The sequence below is a fragment of the Ceratotherium simum genome, chromosome 14 (genome assembly GCF_057802395.1).
Source record: "Ceratotherium simum simum isolate JZ-2026a chromosome 14, ASM5780239v1, whole genome shotgun sequence".
Classification (NCBI taxonomy): domain Eukaryota; kingdom Metazoa; phylum Chordata; class Mammalia; order Perissodactyla; family Rhinocerotidae; genus Ceratotherium; species Ceratotherium simum.
In genome coordinates, this window is record NC_141913.1 from 59,669,818 (window position 1) to 59,689,919 (window position 20,102).

Here is a 20,102-nt window from a genome sequence, read left to right on the forward strand (position 1 = left end):
GTAATTTTTTTTCTGATAAAGTGGTTACTCACACATAGAAGTTTTGGTTTTTTAATCATCTCACACTTCTCTCTCTTACAAGTATTGCTCGTAACACCTGGGATGGAGAGTGCTGACCTACTTTTACAGGAAGCGAACCAGAAGGAAAGGTTGCCTCGTAGGAAAAACTGAAGTACACTGTTTAAACACAAGCTTGTTAACTTGGTTTTTGTTTTGTTAAAACTCTTTAGCATTGAAAATGAAACACTTGGGTAAAGATGTAGCAAAAAACATATTTCCCCTTCTATTACCTTTTGTTATTTGAGTCCAAATGACTGGAAGCAGCTGTGTTGGATAACATAAACTTTCTTGAAGTATTTGAAAGGTCTAAAGTCCCAAACCTGGTACAACATTTATTTTAAACCGTCCCTCCCCATCGCCCGCTCACAGGCGTCGTCTCTCCTTGCTTTCCTGCTCCTGCTCGAGGGTGGCATGTTCTCTCAGTCCTCACGGCCGGCCAGGCTGTTAGAGAAGATCTTCCAGTACATCGATCTCCATCAGGATGAATTTGTCCAGGTAGGAAAAACTAGACACACAACATGCTCTCATGATATGCCCTTTGAGTATCTGGGTGAATGGTTATTTGCTGGGAGATGTGGATTTTTTTCACCTGACAACTTAATTCCATTTAAAATGCCTGTGACTCCTCGTTGAATTAAAATAATTCATTAGGTTTAGGTAAGAGATCCCTTCCAGCCATTCCTCCTAAAAAGGGCAGTCCCAGCTCGTTGGATCCAGAGATGTCCGTTTATCGATGACTAGCAAACTCCGTTCAGCCCACGTTTACTCTGGACCGTTATCAGATGGCGCATCCTCCCCTTTAGAGGGGCCCTTGATGATGTCCTCTCTGCCTTCAGAACCTGCCTGAAACTCATCCTCCCCAGGACACATTCCAGGGAAATGCTGCTTGCCTGCAGCAGCCTTAGGTCCAGACAGAGCTCTGCCAAGTTCAATGTCAAAGCTGTTTGTTTTGTAGTCCATGTGCAATATGCACTTTATCTCCTCCTTTATACCCTCTGCTTCCTTCCTAACTCACCACGTGGTGTGGGCACATACAGAGACAGGGAGGGTGAGGAGCAGAACAGGAGCTTCCGTCTCTGTGGGGTTGGGGTGCACCACCCTCCCGGCACATGGAGGTGTTCCCCTACCCGGAAGCTCTTGAACCCCATGCTTGAGGGATGTTTATGGAGGCTTCACCACGTAGGCGTGATAGATTATTAACTCAGTCTCAGCCCCTTCCCCATCCCCAGAGGTTGCAGGCTGGGGCTGAAAGTTCCCAGCTTGTACTCACAGTTGGTCTTGCTGGTGACAGCCCCCATCCAGGAGCCACCAGTGTGCCCTCATTAAAACAAAATATGCTCCGATCACCCAGGAAATCCCAAGGGAGTGAGGAGCTCTGGGTTGGGAACCCAAGGCAGAGACCAAATACTAGAACAAAAAATGCTCCCAGCACCTTGATCACTTAGGAAATTACAAAGGTTTTAGGAGCGCTGGCCAAGAGCCCAGAACAAAGACCAGGATATATATTTTTCCTTGTATCACATATCACACTCAGCATAACCCGCAGTTAGGGAGCATTGCTCTCCTAGAACAGATGAGAAAGCCGAGGCTAGGAGCGTTCAAGGGATGTACTCAAAGCCACACGACTATAGTGGGAGGAACAAAGGCTGTCTGCCTGTACCGCCCTGAGCAAACCCTGGGGTGCTCTGCCTACTGATCCTAAATGCACAGGGGCCACAGGAGGAGTCCCGCAGCCCGGCTGAGGCCACTGTGGAGTTAAATCAGAGTGGCCTACGAGGTCAGAGGCCTCCAGGGGTATCTGTGGGAAGCCCAGAGTCCTGGAGTCGGGGTGGCCGGCCAGAAACAGTGAGTCCGGCGTTCCCTTCTCTGCAGCCCTGGTGGACCCAGCAGGCACAGGCCCAGGGTTTTAGGAAGGCAACCTCCCACCCAACCATCCTGCCCTAGTCTTCTTTATTAACCAGACGTCTCTGGCCTCTGATCTTGACTAAAACTCCAGCTTGTCTTTTAAATATTGGGTGTTTGCCAGCTCCGTCTTCAGGTCAAACGGAGAGCACTGGGGGTTCTGGGTCTCTTGCCCTCACATCCACCCCGAGTGGACGTGGATGACCCCCCCATGCTAATCACCTGGCCGCCTCTCCTCACAGACACTGAAGGAGTGGGTGGCCGTTGAGAGCGACTCCATCCAGCCCATGCCCCGCCTCCGACAAGAGCTCTTCCGGATGATGGCCCTGGCTGCAGACGAGCTCCGGCGCCTGGGAGCTAGCGTGGACTCTGTGGACGTGGGCTCTCAGCAGGTGCCGGGCGTCCCTCCCTCCTGCAAGCTGCCACTCTCCAGATATCAGCCACGCCTTCCCTTGGTGGGGGCAAGACGGGGGCTTGCCCTGATCCTCAACAAAAATGCCCCCATAATCTCAGTTCCCAGTAAGGATGAAAATTTCCACCTTGTCCCAAATGAGAGGATATTGCCGATTTCTTGTGTCAGGATCGGGGGTGGGGGGCAAGTGGATGAGGTGAGCGCAGGTCAACTTGTTATGGAAAGGCCCTGTACTATTCACATCCTTCGTGTGCCTCAAACCTCTCCCAAACTGTCCTTCCCCTTAGATGCAAATGCGTCTTTCTCAAAGGACGTCCATATGCAGAGCTGCGGTCTCTTACCAGAGTCATTGCTGTCCCTGCCGAAAGGCCACAAATGGCGGTCTTAGACCCAAGCTCCCGATGCCTCCTGCTTTAGCACTGATGAGTCTCTGAATGGTCTGTGTTTTCCAGAACTGTGTCTACCTAATTTAAGCTAGTCGAGTCTGAGTTTGGATTGAAGAGCATGTTCAATTAAGTAGATTATTTGTCAGTGTGTATCTAAGGAAGTACTTACTTTTAATTATGTCTCATGGTACCCATATTAGAGCTGGAAAAAGTGATGATTAGGAAATTCATGTGGGCTCTACAAGGACCCAGGGGTGGAAACAGGACTCCTAACATCATGTCTGTGGAAGAACTAAACGGCTTTTTTTTATTTTTTTAAATGTATTTCTTTTTTCTTTTTGTGAGGAAGATCAGCCCTGAGCTAACATCCATGCTAATCCTCCTCTTTTTGCTAAGGAAGACTGGTTCTGAGCTGACATCTATTGCCAGTCCTCCTCCTTTTTTTTTCCCCCAAAGCCCCAGTAGATAGCTGTATGTCATAGCTGCACATCCTTCTAGTTGCTGTATGTGGGACGCGGCCTCAGCATGGCCGGAGAGGCGGTGTGTCGGTGCGCGCCCGGGATCTGAACCCAGGCCGCCAGTAGCGGAGCGCGAGCACTTAACCAGTAAGCCACAGGGCCGGCCCTAAACGGCATTTTTTAAAAAAATGTGATCCATTTTCCTTCTGCAGCTGCCTGATGGTCAGACTCTCCTGATACCTCCCATCATCCTGGCCGAACTGGGGAATGATCCGAAGAAACCCACCGTGTGCTTCTACGGCCACTTGGACGTGCAGCCTGCTAGACAGGAAGACGGGTGGCTCACGGACCCTTACACGCTGACGGAGGTGAACGGTCGGTGACACATCAGGGCTGTGTTCCCTGGGGATGAGGGATTGCTTACCAGGCTTAAGAATTTAAGATGTGACTCTGTCCCCAGCTGCAGGGCTCACCCTGTCATTCAGAATGAATAGAATGCTGCTCTCATAGTCTATTGTCTCATAGTTGGTCCACTGAGGCTGATTTTCTTTCATTTTTGAGAGAAACTATGAAACTTTGTGCCCCTGGGTGGACTAACTCCCCAGGATGAGCGTTCTTGGGTTGTTAGGAAAATAGTTGTCTAGGTCACGCATTTTCCGTTTTAAAAATACCAAATGTAATTATGTTTTATAAAGAAAAGAAGAAGAAAGGTTAATAGAGATACACATACACTCTTTTTTCATTCTTCTGCCAACTGTCAAGTCTCAAAGTGAGAGGCTATGTTATATGACATTCTGCAACAAATCCTCGGGTCCTTCTCAGTGAACTTGGATAAAGTAGCTAATTACTATTAAGGCCAAAGGGGTCTGTATATTTCAGATTAGCATACATTATCTGACTAGATGATGACGCTGCTATTTGTGCATAAGAAATCATCCTTTGAGCTTTCAGAGCAAGATTTGTGCCTCGAAAAAATAGAAAGCACTGTTAAAATCATTACTCATAAAACTACCTCTGTTCTTAACCCACTCAACTTGGCAGAGGTGTCCATGCTTTTCTGAAAATTCTTCCCCCATTTTTAAAGGAAAACTTTACGGACGAGGAGCAACAGACAACAAAGGCCCTGTTTTAGCGTGGATTAATGCTGTGAGCACATTCGGAGCCCTGGAGGAAGTAGGTGACCAGCTGTGTTTGGGAGAGAGGATGGTGATGAGGATGGTGACGGCGATGGTGACGATGATGATGATGATGGTGATGTTGATGACCGTGATGAGGATGAGGATGATAAGGATGACAATAAAGGCAGTGTGCTTTGAGCCGCTCACTGTGCTCCACGCTTTAAACTGTGTGTGTCCTTTCCTCTTCCCAACAATCCTCAGAGGAGTGGATTACAATCACACCCATTTTACAGATGAGGAGAGTGAGGCTGGGGAAGGTTAGAGAGCTTGTCAAAGATGCCCAGCTGGTCTGGGGCACGGATGATAAGCTGAGCCTGTGCTGTTGACCACACTGGAAAAGAAAACACCACAAAAAACATGGTGAGCCCGTGGCTAAGTTACTATCTGCTGGGATTTGTCTTTTTTATCTTTATCTTATCTTGTCTTTTTTTATCTTTATCTTATCTTAGCTTGTCTTTTTTTTATCTTCCACTCCTTCTTATCACAAAGTATAGTTTTATTAATAGAAACAGACATACACTTTTTAAGAAAATATTAGCTACTTTGCAAATTATCAAGATAGAAATCTCTGGTTATGTGACATTCTGTCTGAATCCTTAAATCTTTTTCCATCCCTGTGGAAAGTAGTTCCAATAGATGTCCAAATAATGGTTCTGGAAGAAAGGTGGGGGTGCAGCTTTGAGGGGGAGGGCTCCCCTTCAGGCCACCAGAGGACCGTGTTGGTGGGCCAGGCGTGCATCTTTAACTGTCTCATGTCATGCTCTCAGGATGGTTTCATCTCACACCACTCTTTTCTCTTCCACTAGTCAATGTGCTTGGACTCCAGACAGAGGATTCAATCTAGCTGTGTGGCCACAGGCAGGAGAATTAATCTCTGTTGGCCTCAGATTCTGTTCTGTAAAAATGAGGGTGTCGATTTGGGTGGGCAGCTTTCTGACACTGTGTTTATTTGATGACATACTTCCATTTTACGCAGAAATGGCCCATCTAGTTAGTGAACTTGAGACGGGAAGAGCCAGGTGGGTGGCTCTTAGCCCCTGTTCTCACTCCCCACTCTGGGGAAGTTAGAGAACTCCCACACTGTGGCTGGGCCAGCTCTGAGTTCAGGAAAACTTCAGAAGAGAGGAGGCAGCTCCAAGCCTGGAGATGTTGGGAGGAGTCATTGGAAATGGCCAAGGAAGTGGGAGAGGGAAAGGGAAGAAGGAGAGGCACAATCATGACACCCCAACTCCAAGGCACTTCCCAAGGAAAGCCAACCTGTTGGCCTCTCCTGCACTTTAAGTGCATGAAACATGCTCAGAGCACCTACTGTGCGCCAGGTACTATGAGAGGACCTGGGGCTGGAGGTGCAGGTCTCCACCGTCCCGGCCTTGAGGACTCTCGTCTCGTTCCTCCCTCCCCCTGGACCTGTTTCAAGGCCCTGCGGTCTCCTGGGATGCACTGTGATGGCCTCAGCATTCTAGAAAGTTCCTCAGGACACTTTGAGCCAGAGTTTCTCTTCTGCTCCGACCCAACCTTTGGGGTGTCCATTGTTGAACATTCCTTAAAGTGCAGTGTGTAACAGGAAGTCAGACATGCGACTTCCTAAAAGAAGCAACTTTTAGGTCATAGGATTGACATTGTACACAAACATTCAGAAGCAGCTAATATAAACATTGTTCAACGTGGTATTTTATAATACAAGGAGGCTTGTGTTGGCTTTGTGGGCGATGGGACATGCACAGGAATTAGACAGGGCTGGTTCAAGTCTGGGCTCCACAAAGTATTAGCTCTGTGACCTTGGGGTGCAGAAGGATTTTGTAGGCTAACCTTGCTACCTTTCCCTCATCTTACTCACCTGGCTTAATTGAATTAAGCATTTTTGAACACTGGAAATTTAAGAAGGAAATGGGGCCAATTTGTTGGGTTCATGGACACCAGTCACAGTGCAAGCCCTTTACCCATCGTCCCCACCCCTGGCCCTGCAGAAGGCTCTGAGAACAGCACACCTCTTCCAGGACAGAGGAGGTTCAAGGTCAGGGCTCGGCTGTGCCGGTCTCCATCTCACCTGTTCCGAGGAGGACTGGGGGAGTGGGGGTCAATTTCCAGAACCGTCCGCACAGGGTGAACACGATGCCAAGTGGAGCAGCACAGCCCATGCCCAAAGCTTGGATGTCTGATGGTGCCCCTCCCAAACCCCGCCCTTCAGAGCGGGTCCTGACGGCCGTCTCTTCTGGAGGCAATTTCATCAGATGCCGGGGCTGCTCTTTCATGGGTTTATTTTCTGTTGAGACATCAGCAGAAGAGAGGAGATTTAAGAGTTCTTGACTCAACTGCTTTATCTTATGGAGAAGGACAAACTTAATAAATCAAAGCATTTTCCAGCTGGGTCCTGTTGACTACTCCAAAGTTGTCCTCTTGTTCCTAATGTTCACACTAAATAAGCCCTGAACGCTCATGTGGCCTTGGTTTTTCTCTCTCTTTAATTCTCTCTCTCTACTTTCTTCCTCTCTTTTCTTCTCTCCTTCCTCCCTCCCTCCCTTCCTTTCTTCCTTCCTTCCTTCCTTCTTCCCTCCCTCCCTCCCTTCTCTCTCTCTTTCCTTCTTTCTCAGGGGAAAAAAGCAATATTTATAAGAAAGGTCCTATATAAAGGCCAAAATCTGCTTTGCTTTTTAATTTTCATCTCTGAAACTTACACAATCACATACAAAACATAAGAAATATTTGCTGCTCTTGGACAAGTCAGTTAATCTCCCAGGCTTGCTGAGAGGATTCGATGAAGCGACATAACGTAAAGGTGCTCTAGGGCCTACATGTGCTAGGCCCTTCAGGAGCACTGGCTTCTTCCTTCCTGGGGCCTCCAGCCCTCGCATCCTTTCTTTCTGTCTCGACTGCAGAGCACTTAATGTACATCATCTCACTGGATTACTTTAGCACGAGGCAGAGCAATGTTAATACCCATGCTGCATAGATAGAGAAGTGAGCTGCTAAGAGGTGAAAGGGCTTGTCCTAGGTCCCTTGGGTGTCAAGGAACAGAGCAGAGACTGAAACCCAGGCCTGGCTGCTGGTCCATCGTCCTCCTCCTACACTTAGTGGCTATTGACTTGTATTTTATTAATCACGTTTTGCCGGAAAATTCTTAGGCTTTCCAACTACTTCTCAGCAATTGTTTTCTAGTTGATAAACAGCTTTCAAATATTAAGATTTCAGAACTTTAGCTTACCTTCCTAAGATACATAGAAGTGTATGCAAGGGACACATTTGAATAAATCATTATCCCCAAATGCCCTTAACTAACTGAATGACCGAAGGTCACTTGTTTTTCATAGATAATCCTCCACTCATCCTGCCTTTGTTCATCTTTGGTGAGTCCATCCCACTCATTAGAACTAATTAGCACGTGTACCGTTCTTGCCTCTGCACAGAATCACTTTAAAGTCTTCCATGTACGTCTTATGCTCCAGGGAAGGACTTTGACCTCACGTCTTCATGTGGCTCTCAAAGATATGAAGTTATAAATTATAAAGATACAAAAAGATCAAAACCAAACTGGGGAAAAGGCACATCGTAAAAATTTTAAAGGAGCTATTCCATGCCCTGATATTAACTAGAGAAATACTCAAGTTCCATTTTGCTGCAAGATCAAAGCCTGTGAATAAGTTAAAAGGCAGATTGAACCCGCAGCTGAAAAATAACAGATACTTGAAATAAAAATTATCCTGAGGCTTAAACATTAGACGGTCTTTCAAAGGCGAGAGTTCTCATTTATCATGCTCAGAATTATGAGGACAGAAAAGAAATTTGTAATTGAGTAATCTTTCTGGAAAAATTCCTTTTGGGGAGAAGGAGGAAAGCACATCTCTCTGGGGCAGCCCAGAGAGCTCTGTAGTGTGGATGTTGCTTTTTCTTTAGGAATTCCTTCCCCAAATTCTTTGTCATTAACATCAAATTGATGGGTAACGCTGGAGTGTATACACTGGGCATTATCTCAAATTCTCCTTCCCAATCTTAGTTAAAATTCCTTGTTGTAAACAGACCTGTTGGGAATGTAAACAACCCATAAACTGAATATATATAATAATTTAATGTATTTATGTTATATACAAACAAATCCTGGGTCTTAAAAGGTGAGGGGGCAAGTTGTGCAGTTTTTTGATGGAATGGTTTGTTCCCTTGTTTATTTGTTAATTCAGGATCTCCCCGTGAATATCAAATTCGTCATTGAAGGGATGGAAGAATCTGGTTCTCTTGCCCTGGAGGAACTTATTAGAAGAGAAAAGGACCGGTTCTTTTCCAGTGTGGACTACATGGTCATTTCAGATAACCTGTGGATCAGCCAGAGGAAGCCAGCGCTCACTTACGGGACGCGAGGGAACTGCTACTTCATGGTGGAGGTATTGGCAAGCAACAGCGGCGAGCAGGGAGGCATCCGCTCTAGGACCTTGGTGGGGGAGAGAGAACACTCTTGGGAGAGCAGAGTTCTCACCTGGGTGCGCAGCCGGGGGGATCACGGAGGTCTTGGGACTGGGGGAGTTCGTGAAACCTCCCAAGCCGGGGGTGGATGTGCTTTCTGCATTTTTCTGGAGAAAGGATTCAGAGGGGTTTGTGACGCGCAAACCAAAAGGTTTAGGAACTATGGCTGTGGAATCTGGAGGCAGGAACAACAGCGCTGAGGTTGCGGGGTGCGGGGGGTAAGGATGCTGCCTGATCAGAAGCTGGGGATGCTGTGAGGGAAACAGTACCTGCTCTGTGGTACTGCCTGCCGCGTCTTGGGTGGAAAGAGAAGCAGCGCTGGACTTGCCGAGGCCTGAATCTGCACTCTGGCTCACACGATAGACAGCCTTGCCCAGGCACCTCCACCTCTGAGCCTCATTTTACTTGACTATAAAGTGGGCACAATAATCCCCTGCCCAGGGTTGTTGTGATCACTAAATGCGACCTCCAGGTCAGGTTTGACACCTAGTCCATTTCCTTCTCCTTTCCTATGAATACAGACAGCCTGTGATAGAGCACACCTTAGAATCAGAAAGTCCCTCCCTGATAAACCGCTAGTTATTTAGCTACTTTAGTCTGTTTTCTCATATAACAATGTGTATGCTAATGATACGTGCCCTATCCAACCCCTGGCTGTTGTGAGAATCAGGTGGTATAAGAAAGATGAAACATTCATGCATTCTTGTGCATTTTAGAAACAGTGTGTGCCCTCTGTCGGCAGACAGGATGATGCTAAATCCCAGGGGATACAGTACTGACTAAGACAGCATCTGCCCTCAAGGAGTTTACTGCCAGGAGATACAGATACTTCTTGAGATGATGTGGGAGTGGAAGGAAGAGGAAGCCGCGATGGTCCTTGTAGAAATCTCGCTCAAGAAACTTGGCTGTGAAAAGAAGGAGCGAGCTGGGATAGCACCTCAAGGGAGCATAGCCTCAGAGCCTTTAGGAGGCAGTAGAAAACCACCTGGGGAGAGGGGGTATTCATGAGAACAGAGGCACTGAGGAGGTAGGAGGGGATGAGATCCTGAGCCAAGTGAAGGAATTTACCTCTTGCACAAGGGTATCAGCTGGTTGCAGCTACAAGATGGAGTTAGAGAGATGAAAGTTGTGGATCATCTCCCCTGTTGTTGGCTTCTATTTTTTCTGTTGAGAAGGAAGGAAGTTTATCTGCAGAGAAGTGATTGCTTGAAGTGGTCTCTCTGGGGACATGTCAGCAGGATTAGGGGTGTAGAGTCACGTGGCCATGCAGTTGGGTAATTTTTCTAGCTGTGCTCAGTGGCCAGGGATGGAGAAGGCCCAAGTGGGAAGGGCTGATTCAGGGTTGAGGCTATTCCAGGTGGTGTGATGGAGGAAGTAGGAAAAAGCAAAACCTGACATTGACCACAGAGAGGCTGAAGTGATGAACAGTGGCATTTAGGTCGAATGGAAGAAAAAAGAAAGACAGGAGGACGACAGGTGGGGAAATCTTGAAGGGATCAAGGGACTGGACGTCTTGCTGAGGCCAACAGCAGGCAGAGTGCAGGATAGTGCTAAGGCAGCCAGGAGGAGAGAAGTTACCACCAGGAAGTGGGATAAGGGCTTAAGATTTTGGAGGTGGGGTTCTGCAAATTGCAAATTGCTTTGTTAGTATTACTGTCTGATAAAATGAAGTGACTAAATGGCAGATTCACCTGGCAGTACTTTAAAGATGGATTGGAGCAGCGCAGGAAAGACAAAAGGGAATGAGCCAAAGAGCCAGTTCAAAAATAACTCATTAGAAATTGGCAATGGATTGGATATGGTGTGCCCAGGAGAAATCAAACATAATTTTAAGGCGATAGATTTACGGAACAGATTTACAGATTTAGGGGTCTGTCCTTGTTTTGGAAATGGGCAAGCTGGCAGGAAGTAATTGTAGGAGAAGATGTGGAGTTCACTTCTAGACCTACTGAATTTCAGAAACTGGGAGCACACCTAAGTGTCATACACCAAAAGCAATCAAAATTTTAGGTCTAGTGAGTAGGTAAAAGGTCAGACCTACAGAGATGAACATTTGAGCGTATGGTGGTAGTAAATGAAGACACGTGAGTTCTTGAAGCTCTGTGTGTAGAGAATGATCCAAGGACTAAGCTGTAGGGGTGGGAGACAGAAAAGAAGTTATTAGAGGAGACATAAATAGAACTGTCCTACAGGCAAGAAACGAATAAAGAGAAGAAAGTTTCTCAGAAACCATGGGAGAAGAATTGTTCTGGAAGGAAGGTTGAGCAATAGATGGGACAAAACCAAGAGGAAGATGACTCTATAAACATCAATAATCTGGCCAAGGAGGGCTGGTGATCTTGGAAAGGACCATGTTAGTGGAATAGTTGGGGGCTGAAGTCAGTTTCAGGAGATTCAGTGGGAACTGAAGACATGGGTGGCAAGACGCTCCAAGTCGTGTGACAAATACGAGAAGTGACGACGTCAAGTTACCCACCTGAGTCCTGAGGGACACCAAATGAAAGCTATTGCTAAAGCAACCACGAGGTAAGCACTTGTCTTCTCTTTTACCTGTCTTACAGGTGAAATGCAGAGATCAAGATTTTCATTCAGGAACCTTTGGTGGTATCCTTAATGAACCAATGGCTGATTTGGTTGCTCTTCTCGGTAATGTCTTATCTCATTTCACTTTTTAAGCATCAAGGAGTCTATAAAATACAGTTCTGTTTGACTCAGTGTGCCTCTCCTCCCTTGGTTTCCAAGCCAGCTCTGAATAAGGGCGGAGTAGAGGAAAAACCATATTCTTAGCTTTCCCCCTTTTGGCTAAATGTTCCTTAGGCTTATTAAGTCCACGTTGTTTCTTTTCGTGGACTGAAACTCTTCCTCGACTCACCCCCTTTTCTTTTAGTGGGTCTTTTGACACATCTGGCCACACTAAGGACAATAGCATAGAGACCCTTCTGCAGAAGCATCCAGAGATGGTACCAAATATATCAGGGTCACTTGGCTTCGTTTTTCCGGGTTGCTGTGGCCCCAAGTGGCACAGAGACTCCAATGAGTTTGCTCATTGCCCCCTACTTCTGACCTACTGTAGAGTGCCTGGTATATACAAGCAGAAGTTGTGTGTGTGTGTGTGAGTGTGTGTTTCCAGAGAGCCAATTGCCCACTTTGATTCATCCTATAGCTCTTGCCTATGTCAGGACTGCCCAACATCCTGGGAATTGAAGGAAGCTTCATGTTCGGAAGCCTTCCCTGCAGGAGGCCCTTCTACAGTCCTGTCAGGGACATTGCACTTTTATATTCATAATTTGATGTTCTTTTTAAAAAAGAGGTTCTCAGGTTACATAAGCTTCAGACTCCACAACACCTGGGTCTGTCTCATCTGGCACAAAAGGCACTTTTATGCAAATTTTACAATGTGCCCCTTTTGGGCAAACTGCCGATAAGCTCGCCCTCTATGGGATCAATCAGTCAAAGTCTCCTCTTTTTCCGTGTTGACACAGCTCTAACCTCAGCCCCGTCCACCTGCATCCCCTTGGCCGTGGCAGGGACTTGGCAGTCTAGGACAGCCCGCGTGGCCGACCTGGTGGGAGGTCTCCTCAGCATCTTCAGCATCATCTTTAGATGTAGAGCTTCCTGCTCCTTCTTTCCCCAAATTAAATAATGAAATCTGTCTATCTATCTATCTGTCATCTCTCTACCTGTTATCTGTCTATCTTCTGTCTATCAGCAATCATCTACCTATCCTCTATCATCTATTCTATCATATATTTTATCTATTATCTGTCTATCATCTACTATTCTATCTATTGATCTCTCATCTATCTACCCACCTACCTATCATGTATCTACCTATCATCTACCCATTCTAGCTATTCATCTATCATCTTTCTATTCTTCTATAGTCTTCTAGTTTTCCTAAAATATAACTCTTGGACTATATTTCCCATGCTTGACAATTTCAGACAGAACACAACAAGCCCTTTTCCTTTAAAGTCCTTTAAATTGTATCCAGAAGAATTCAGATAGCATGCAACTTAATATTTTTTGGGGAAAAAATGTTAATTCTCTATTTTACCAGAACTAATTTTCTCTTCCCTAGGAATGGCATCATCAAATCTTTATGGTGCATTTCGATTTCCCCCAGGCATGACTGCTGCATTACATCCTTTTAGACTGTATGGTTTCACCCAGGCATAGAATTCCATTTAGCCCCACAAATGCATATTACTCTGCTGGGAAAAGTCAGATCAGGATCATGAACATAACGAACATCGCATGGTTTCACTTTCTTTAATTTTTGAAACAAATCAAATAATCAATCCATAACAAAGTGATTCTGGATTGGCCCTCTATATGGTTTTCATATGGTTTGTACAAATACATAAGGACAGAGGTTGAGTTTCAGTATTGCTCAGAGGATAAGGAGGAATTTTGCTTGCTGTCCCTCTGAGCTCTTGAAGAGAAATCCACATAGCGTCTTGACTTCCACACCCCACCTCAGGCCACTGCAGATTAGGATGTCATGTCGTGGGAGAGCTGGTTCTATCCTGTCCTCCTCCTGTGGGCTGGCAGGTGCCCTACACATCAGTCAGGAAATGGAAATCCAGATGGCAGCCGCCCCGCTGCTATGTGACCGCGCACAAGTCTCTTAACCTCTCTGTCCTTCAAGTTCCTCATCTGTATGATCCTGATAACCATCATGATTACTAGTAGGTCTCAAACGTTTACTGAGTGCCAACTATGTAAAAGGCATGGGAATCTTCGTTAGGGGATACAAAGGGAAATCAGTAAGTTCCTTGGCTTCAAGGAGACTTCAGTGCAGTGTGCTGGGGAAGCGGGAGGTGGGGAGTGGAGTCCTCGTGTTTACACGGAGAGCTCTCTCCTCTGTGCTTTCCTCTTTGCAGACATTTCCCACTCCCTGCACTCTCCTAAAAGCCACAAAGCAGAAAAGATCACTGGGCCCAGGGCGTTTTTATAAATACCAAATATCCAACATTATTAAAATGTTGAAATTCCAAGAAGACTCCTGGGGATGGAGTATTCCGTTTCCTATGGGCAGTTCTCAAAGGCGGCCCCCTCTCCTCCCAGGCATGTCCCAAGCCTGGGCTCCTGGCTGAGGGACCTGTGGCTGCAGAAACTACCTCACATTCAGAGGATCATGATTTCAAGTGGAAAATGAGAAAGGGGAGATGGACTCTTAAGCGTCCTGTTTTCATGAAAATACACTCAATATTGAAGCACTAGGCAAAGAAACACCAAAATAGGATACGTGAAGCAGAATTATCTGCATGGCACACACATTGGCGTTTTCCCGTCCCCACCCCTGGACGGAGATTCCATTGGGGCAGAGAGTACCGAGCAGACCCCCAGAGCTCTCTCTAATCACACCTCTCTCTAATTAGACCTCTCTGCCAGTGAATGAAAAGGGAAGGAAAAGGAGGACATCACCTTCTATTCTGTTAGGATGTGTGTCCGCCGGCACATCCCAAGCCAGCAGCTGGGAAGGCTGCCTTGCATCCTGAGAAAATAGGATCCGTGATTTCAAACTACGCCGAGGACTGGGCCGGGCAGTTCTGCTGGAGACGTGCAGTGCTGTGTAGACAGCCCATGCTGCTCAAATCACAGCTTGATTTGCTAATGACATCTGAATCCCCCCAACACTGCACCACATCCCCACCCCCACCCCGCCACACAAACACACACACTATGGTAATGTCTGGCAACACCAGCTAAAATGACAGGGAAAATGTCACAGCTCATTCCAATTAGATGGACATTGAGCATCCTGGCTGCTAGAATATTTCAGGTCTTTCTTGTTAACCTTGACATCTCAGACACGCCTCTCTCTTCTCACCACTGAGACTGTGCCGTTGCGTCCTACTCAACCTCTGAGGCCCGAGTGATGTGGTCGGCTTTCCCGACGCTCCCTCCCTGGCTGGTTCAGTCTGCTCTCTGTGCTCCTGATGGTGTGCTCCTCTTTAGAGTTCTTTGCACGTGGACCCGCAGTTATTTCTTTACCCTGCATCTTCTGGCTGGATTATGAGCAGAGTCTATCTGTTATTCATCTCTGCAGCTCTGTCCTTGCAGAAAAGAATGTCAGCAGAAGTTCAGGGACATACACTAAAGGGAAGACTTCATGATTGTGTTATCAGTGGTAGGTTGATGTTTGGTTTTGATTTTGGTGAGCATGCTACAGGGTGGGTGGACTGTGAATCAATGACAGTCCCAATCACTCAGTGCTCAACTTATTTTTCTGACTTGAATTTTACTAATGGGTTTGTATCATTTATTCAATGTACAGTATGCTTTATTGGGCTAAATGAGGGGAATTCCACAACTCAGGACCTGCAGGGAGGCTGATACCTGCACAGCAATCTGCGGTACTGTCCCCGAAGGGCAGTTATACAAGTCTGGGAAAACTCTTAAGAGGACCAGGAGAGAGGACTCAAGGAGGATGTGGTTGAAAATGAGAAAGGTGAAGCCTTCCCTTCACATTTTGCTGCATTCACAACCTCAAACGTCAGGGCTTTGCTGTCTATGATCATTCTCAAAGTCTTGGGAAGCCCATTACATATTGCACTCCTGCCATCCCTACTACTGTAGATTTTGGTAGGGTGTTTACCTTGGCTTTAATTGTGTCTACACAGAGCCAGCCACCTGGTGGTCCACTCATGTGGGGTCACACTTGTTACTTAGCCTTTTGTGGTCAGAGACAGTGCCCTCTTATATATTCATTCATCTGGTGCCTGGAACACAGCAGGTGTCCAATAACTAGGTGTAATGCCTCTGTTCTCATAGAAACTTCATCTCTGTGCTTTGTAATTGTTGTCTTTAACAGAAGTATTTGAAAATACAGTGCTTCGCAGTAATTTTCTGACATTGTCAAGAAAGACATTGTCACATTAAGAATATGGAGCATATATTTACGAAGTGTCTTTACTTGAATAAAAGTACCCAGATGGATTGAGGATTAAGTTGGCTGCCCTAGAGACATTTTCCTGTCATTTCTATTAGTCTACTTGCTGGTTGCATTGTATCTTTGATAAGTACTTTCTCAAGACGGTGAGCAGTGTTTACTAAATCTCGACATCTGCTTCTTTTATAGATATTCATTTGGGATTTTCCTCCATTCCTATTGATCCCAAAACTCTTCCATAAAGAACAGACTTGTGTATCTGCTTACTCACTATGGAGGCTTTTGTGGTCATGACGTGTTTCTCATAGACTAGACCTTAAGGTTATTATGCTTTTGTTTAAAGATGAGTATTTACTATATTATTATGGTCTGTGTAGGGGGAGAGAAGTTGAGAAGGAATGATGATTTTCAGTTTCTCAGGTATGTATGTATACACATAAACATATATACTTAAAAATTTTTTTCTGTAAATTTTAATTTTATTTCAAACCAAAATTAAAAATAAAATCACAAATTTACAAGGCCTTTTATAAACATTGGTATTATGCACTTTTGAACCATTTTTGCTTTTCATTCTGATTGACATTTTGCAAGTACTTCTCTTTTCCTCTGAGGCCGGTAGGATACCTAGACCATAATAATCAGTGATCTTTAAAAAACAAAGACTCTGAGGCCCAAACATTAAACTTATAAGGCAATCTGATTTTTAAAAATCACAAATAATGCCAGATTTCATTAAAAAGACTTTTTTTCCTTGTAGTTGGTTGAAATGTTGGATATGTCTGTCCCCACACTTGTTGAGACGTCTTTTAGATAGTCTTCCAAGGGAAGCTCTACCAGACATTCTTTTTGTGTGTGTGTGTGTTGTAAACAAGAGAGAGCTTTATCTTTTTCCCATGTAAGAGGCACCTGGAGGTAAGCAGCCCGAGGCTGTATGAGAGCTCCACGTTACAAGGTCCCAGGCTCTTTCTAGCTTATGCTCTGCCACACTTAGCCCAAAGTCTGCGTCTTCACAGTTCTATCATGACCCACGATGCCTGCTGAAGCACCAGCCATCATGTATCTGATCCAGGGAGGAGGCAGGAGGAAGAGGAAGAGGAGCAAAGGAGGGCTTTCTCATAAGCCCCCGCAACAACCCTCACCTACATCTCAGCTGCCATCCTCCTCAACAAGGTACCAGGGAAGACTTGTTACTGTGAAGGCAGCAAGCTATTTCTTCCACAGGTGGCTAGTATTTTTTTTTTTTCCAATTCTTTTTTGTTTTATTGTGACATTTTTGTTGTACATTATTGTTTATCAGTCACCATATATGTGCATCCCTCCACCCCTTGTGCCCACCCCCCACCCCCCTAGCCCCTGGTAACCACCAAACAGTTCTATCTGTGTGTGTGTTGGTTTATCTTCCACATATGAGTGAAATCATGCCGTTTGTCTTTCTCTTTCTGTCTTATTTCACTTAACATAATACCCTCCAGGTCCATCCATGTTGTTGCAAATGGGACGATTTTGTCTTTCTTTATGGTATATATATATATATATATATATATATATATATATATATATATATATACACACACCACATCTTCTTTATCCATTCATCAGTGAGGGACACTTGGGTTGCTTCCATGTCTTGGCTATAGTGAATAATGCTGCAATGAACATAGGGGTGCATAAGCCTCTTTGGATTGTTGATTTCAGGTTCGTTGGGTAGATACCCAGTAGTGGGATAGCTGGATCATAAGGTATTTCTATTTTTAATTTTTTGGGGAATGTCCATACTGTTTTCCATAGAGGCTGCACCAGTTTGCATTCCCACCAGCAGTGGATTAGGGTTCCCATTTCTCCACAGCCTCTCCAGCATTTGTTGCTTTTTGTCTTGGTGATTATAGCCATTCTAATGGGTGTAAGGTGATATCTTAGTGTGGTTTTGATTTGCATTTCCCTGATGACTAGTGATGTTGAGGATCTTTTCATGTGCCTATTGGCCACCTGTATATCTTCTTTGGAGAAGTGTCTGTTTATTTCCTCTGCCCATTTTTTGATTGGGTTGTTTGTTTTTTCGTTATTCAGTTGTGTGAGTTCTTTATATGTTATGGAGATTAATCTCTTGTCAGATATATGGTTTGCAAATATTTTTTCCCAGCTGGTGGGTTCCCTATTCATTTTGATCCTGGTTTCATTTGCTTGTAGAAGCTCTTTAATCTGATGAAGTCCCACTTGTTTATTTTTTCTTTTGTTTCCCTTGTCTGAGTAGACATGGAATTCAAGAAGATCCCTTTATAGCTTTTTTTTTTTTAATTAATTTTTTGTGTGTGTGAGGAAGATCGGCCCTGAGCTAACATCTGCCAATACTCCTCTTTTTGCTGGGGAAGACTGGCCCTGGGCTAACATCCATGCCCATCTTCCTCTACTTTATATGGGACGCCGCCACAGCATGGCTGGCAAGTGGTGCGGTGGTGCGCACCCAGGATCCAAACTGGCGAACCCCGGGCTGCCGCAGCAAAGCACGCGCACTTAACCGCTTGCGCCACTGGGCCGGCCCCGATCCCTTTATGGCTGATGGCGAGTAGTGTACTACCTGTATTTTCCTCCAGGAGTTTTATAGTTTCAGGTCTTTGATCCATTTTGAGTTAATTTTTGTGTATGGTGAAAGAAGGTGGTCTACTTTCTTTCGTTTGCAAGTGGCTGTCCAGTTTTCCCAGCACCATTTATTGGAGAGACTTTCCTTTCTCCACTGTATGTCCTTAGCTCCTTTGTCAAAGATTAGCTGCCCCTAGATATGAGGTTTTATTTCTGGACTTTCAATTCTGTTCCATTGATCTGTGTGTCTGTTTTTGTACCAGTATCATGCTGTTTTAATTACTATCGCTTTGTAGTATGTTTTGAAGTCAGGGATTGTGATGCCTCCAGCCTTGGTCTTCTTTTTCAGGATTGCTTTAGCTATATGGGGTCTTTTGTTGCCCCATATAAATGTTAGTATTCTTTGTTCTATTTCTGTGAAGAATGTCCTTGGGATTCCGATTGGGATTGCATTGAATCTGTAGATTGCTTTAGGTAGTATGGACATTTTAACTATGTTTATTCTTCCAATCCAAGTGCTTGGAATATTTTTCCATTTCTTTATGTCATCATTGATTTTGCTCAATAATGTCTTATAGTTTTCATTGTATAGGTCTTTCACTTCCTTGGTTAAATTTACTCCTAGATATTTTATTCTTTTTGTTGCAATTATAAATGAGATTGTCTCCTTGAGTTCTCTTTCTGTTAGTTCGTTGTTGGTATATAGAAATGCAACTGATTTCTGTAAGTTGATTTTGTACCCTGCCAATTGGCTGTAGTTGTTGATTGTTTCTAATAGTTTTCCAATAGATTCTTTAGGGTTTTCTATATATAAGATCATGTCATCTGCAAACAGCGAGAGTTTCACTTCTTCGTTGCCTATTTGGATTCCTTTTATTCTTTTTTCTTTCCTAATTGCTCTGGCCAGAACCTCCAGTACTGTGTTGAATAAGAGTGGTCAGAGGGGGCACCCTTGTCTTGTCCCTGTTTTCAGAGGGATGGCTTTCAGTTTTTCCCCATTGAGTATGATGTTGGCTGTGGGTTTGTCATATATGGCCTTTATTATGTTAAGGTACTTTCCTTCTATACTCATTTTGTTGAGAGTTTTTATCATAAATGGATGTTGGATCTTGTCAAAAGCCTTCTCTGCATCTATGAGGATGATCATATGGTTTTTATTCCTCGTTTTGTTAATGTGGTGTATCACATTGATTGATTTGCAGATGTTGAACCATCCCTGTGTCCCTGGTATAAATCCCACTTGATCATGGTGTATGATCTTTTTAATGTATTGCTGTATTCAGTTTGCCAATATTTTGTTGAGGATTTTTGCATGTTCATCAGGGATATTGGTCTGTAGTTTTCCTTCTTAGTATTGTCTTTGCCTGGCTTTGGTATCAGGGTGATGTTGGTCTCGTAGAATGTGTTTGGAAGTGTTACATCTTCCTCTATTTTTTGGAATAGTTTGAGAAGGATAGGTATTAAGTTTTCTTTGAATGTTTGGTAAAATTCTCCAGAGAAGCCATCTGGTCCTGGACTTTCATTTTTTGGGAGGTTTTTGATTACCGTTTCAATCTCTTTACTTGTGATTGGTCTATTCAGATGCTCTATTTCTTCTTGATTCAGTTTTGGGAGGTTGTATGAGTCTAGGAATTTATCCATTTCTTCTAGATTATCCAATTTGTTGGCATACACTTTTTCATAATATTCCCTTATGATCGTTTGTATTTCTGTGGTATCTGTTGTAATTTCTCCTTTTTCATTTCTAATTTTATTTATTTGAGCCTTCTCTCTTTT

The 20,102-nt window shown here is 44.7% G+C and overlaps 1 protein-coding gene across 1 annotated transcript in view; it reads left to right on the forward strand.

Moving 5' to 3' along the window:
• The first annotated feature begins 447 nt into the window (after nucleotides 1–447).
• CNDP1 (carnosine dipeptidase 1) overlaps nucleotides 448–20,102 on the forward strand; it is a 28,883-nt gene continuing 9,228 nt past the window's right edge. Inside the window, 6 exon segments of the mRNA XM_014781498.2 lie at nucleotides 448–555; nucleotides 2,205–2,354; nucleotides 3,431–3,593; nucleotides 4,303–4,391; nucleotides 8,569–8,769; nucleotides 11,410–11,494. Coding sequence (XP_014636984.2) covers nucleotides 472–555; nucleotides 2,205–2,354; nucleotides 3,431–3,593; nucleotides 4,303–4,391; nucleotides 8,569–8,769; nucleotides 11,410–11,494 — 772 coding nt within the window. The 5' untranslated portion in view covers nucleotides 448–471.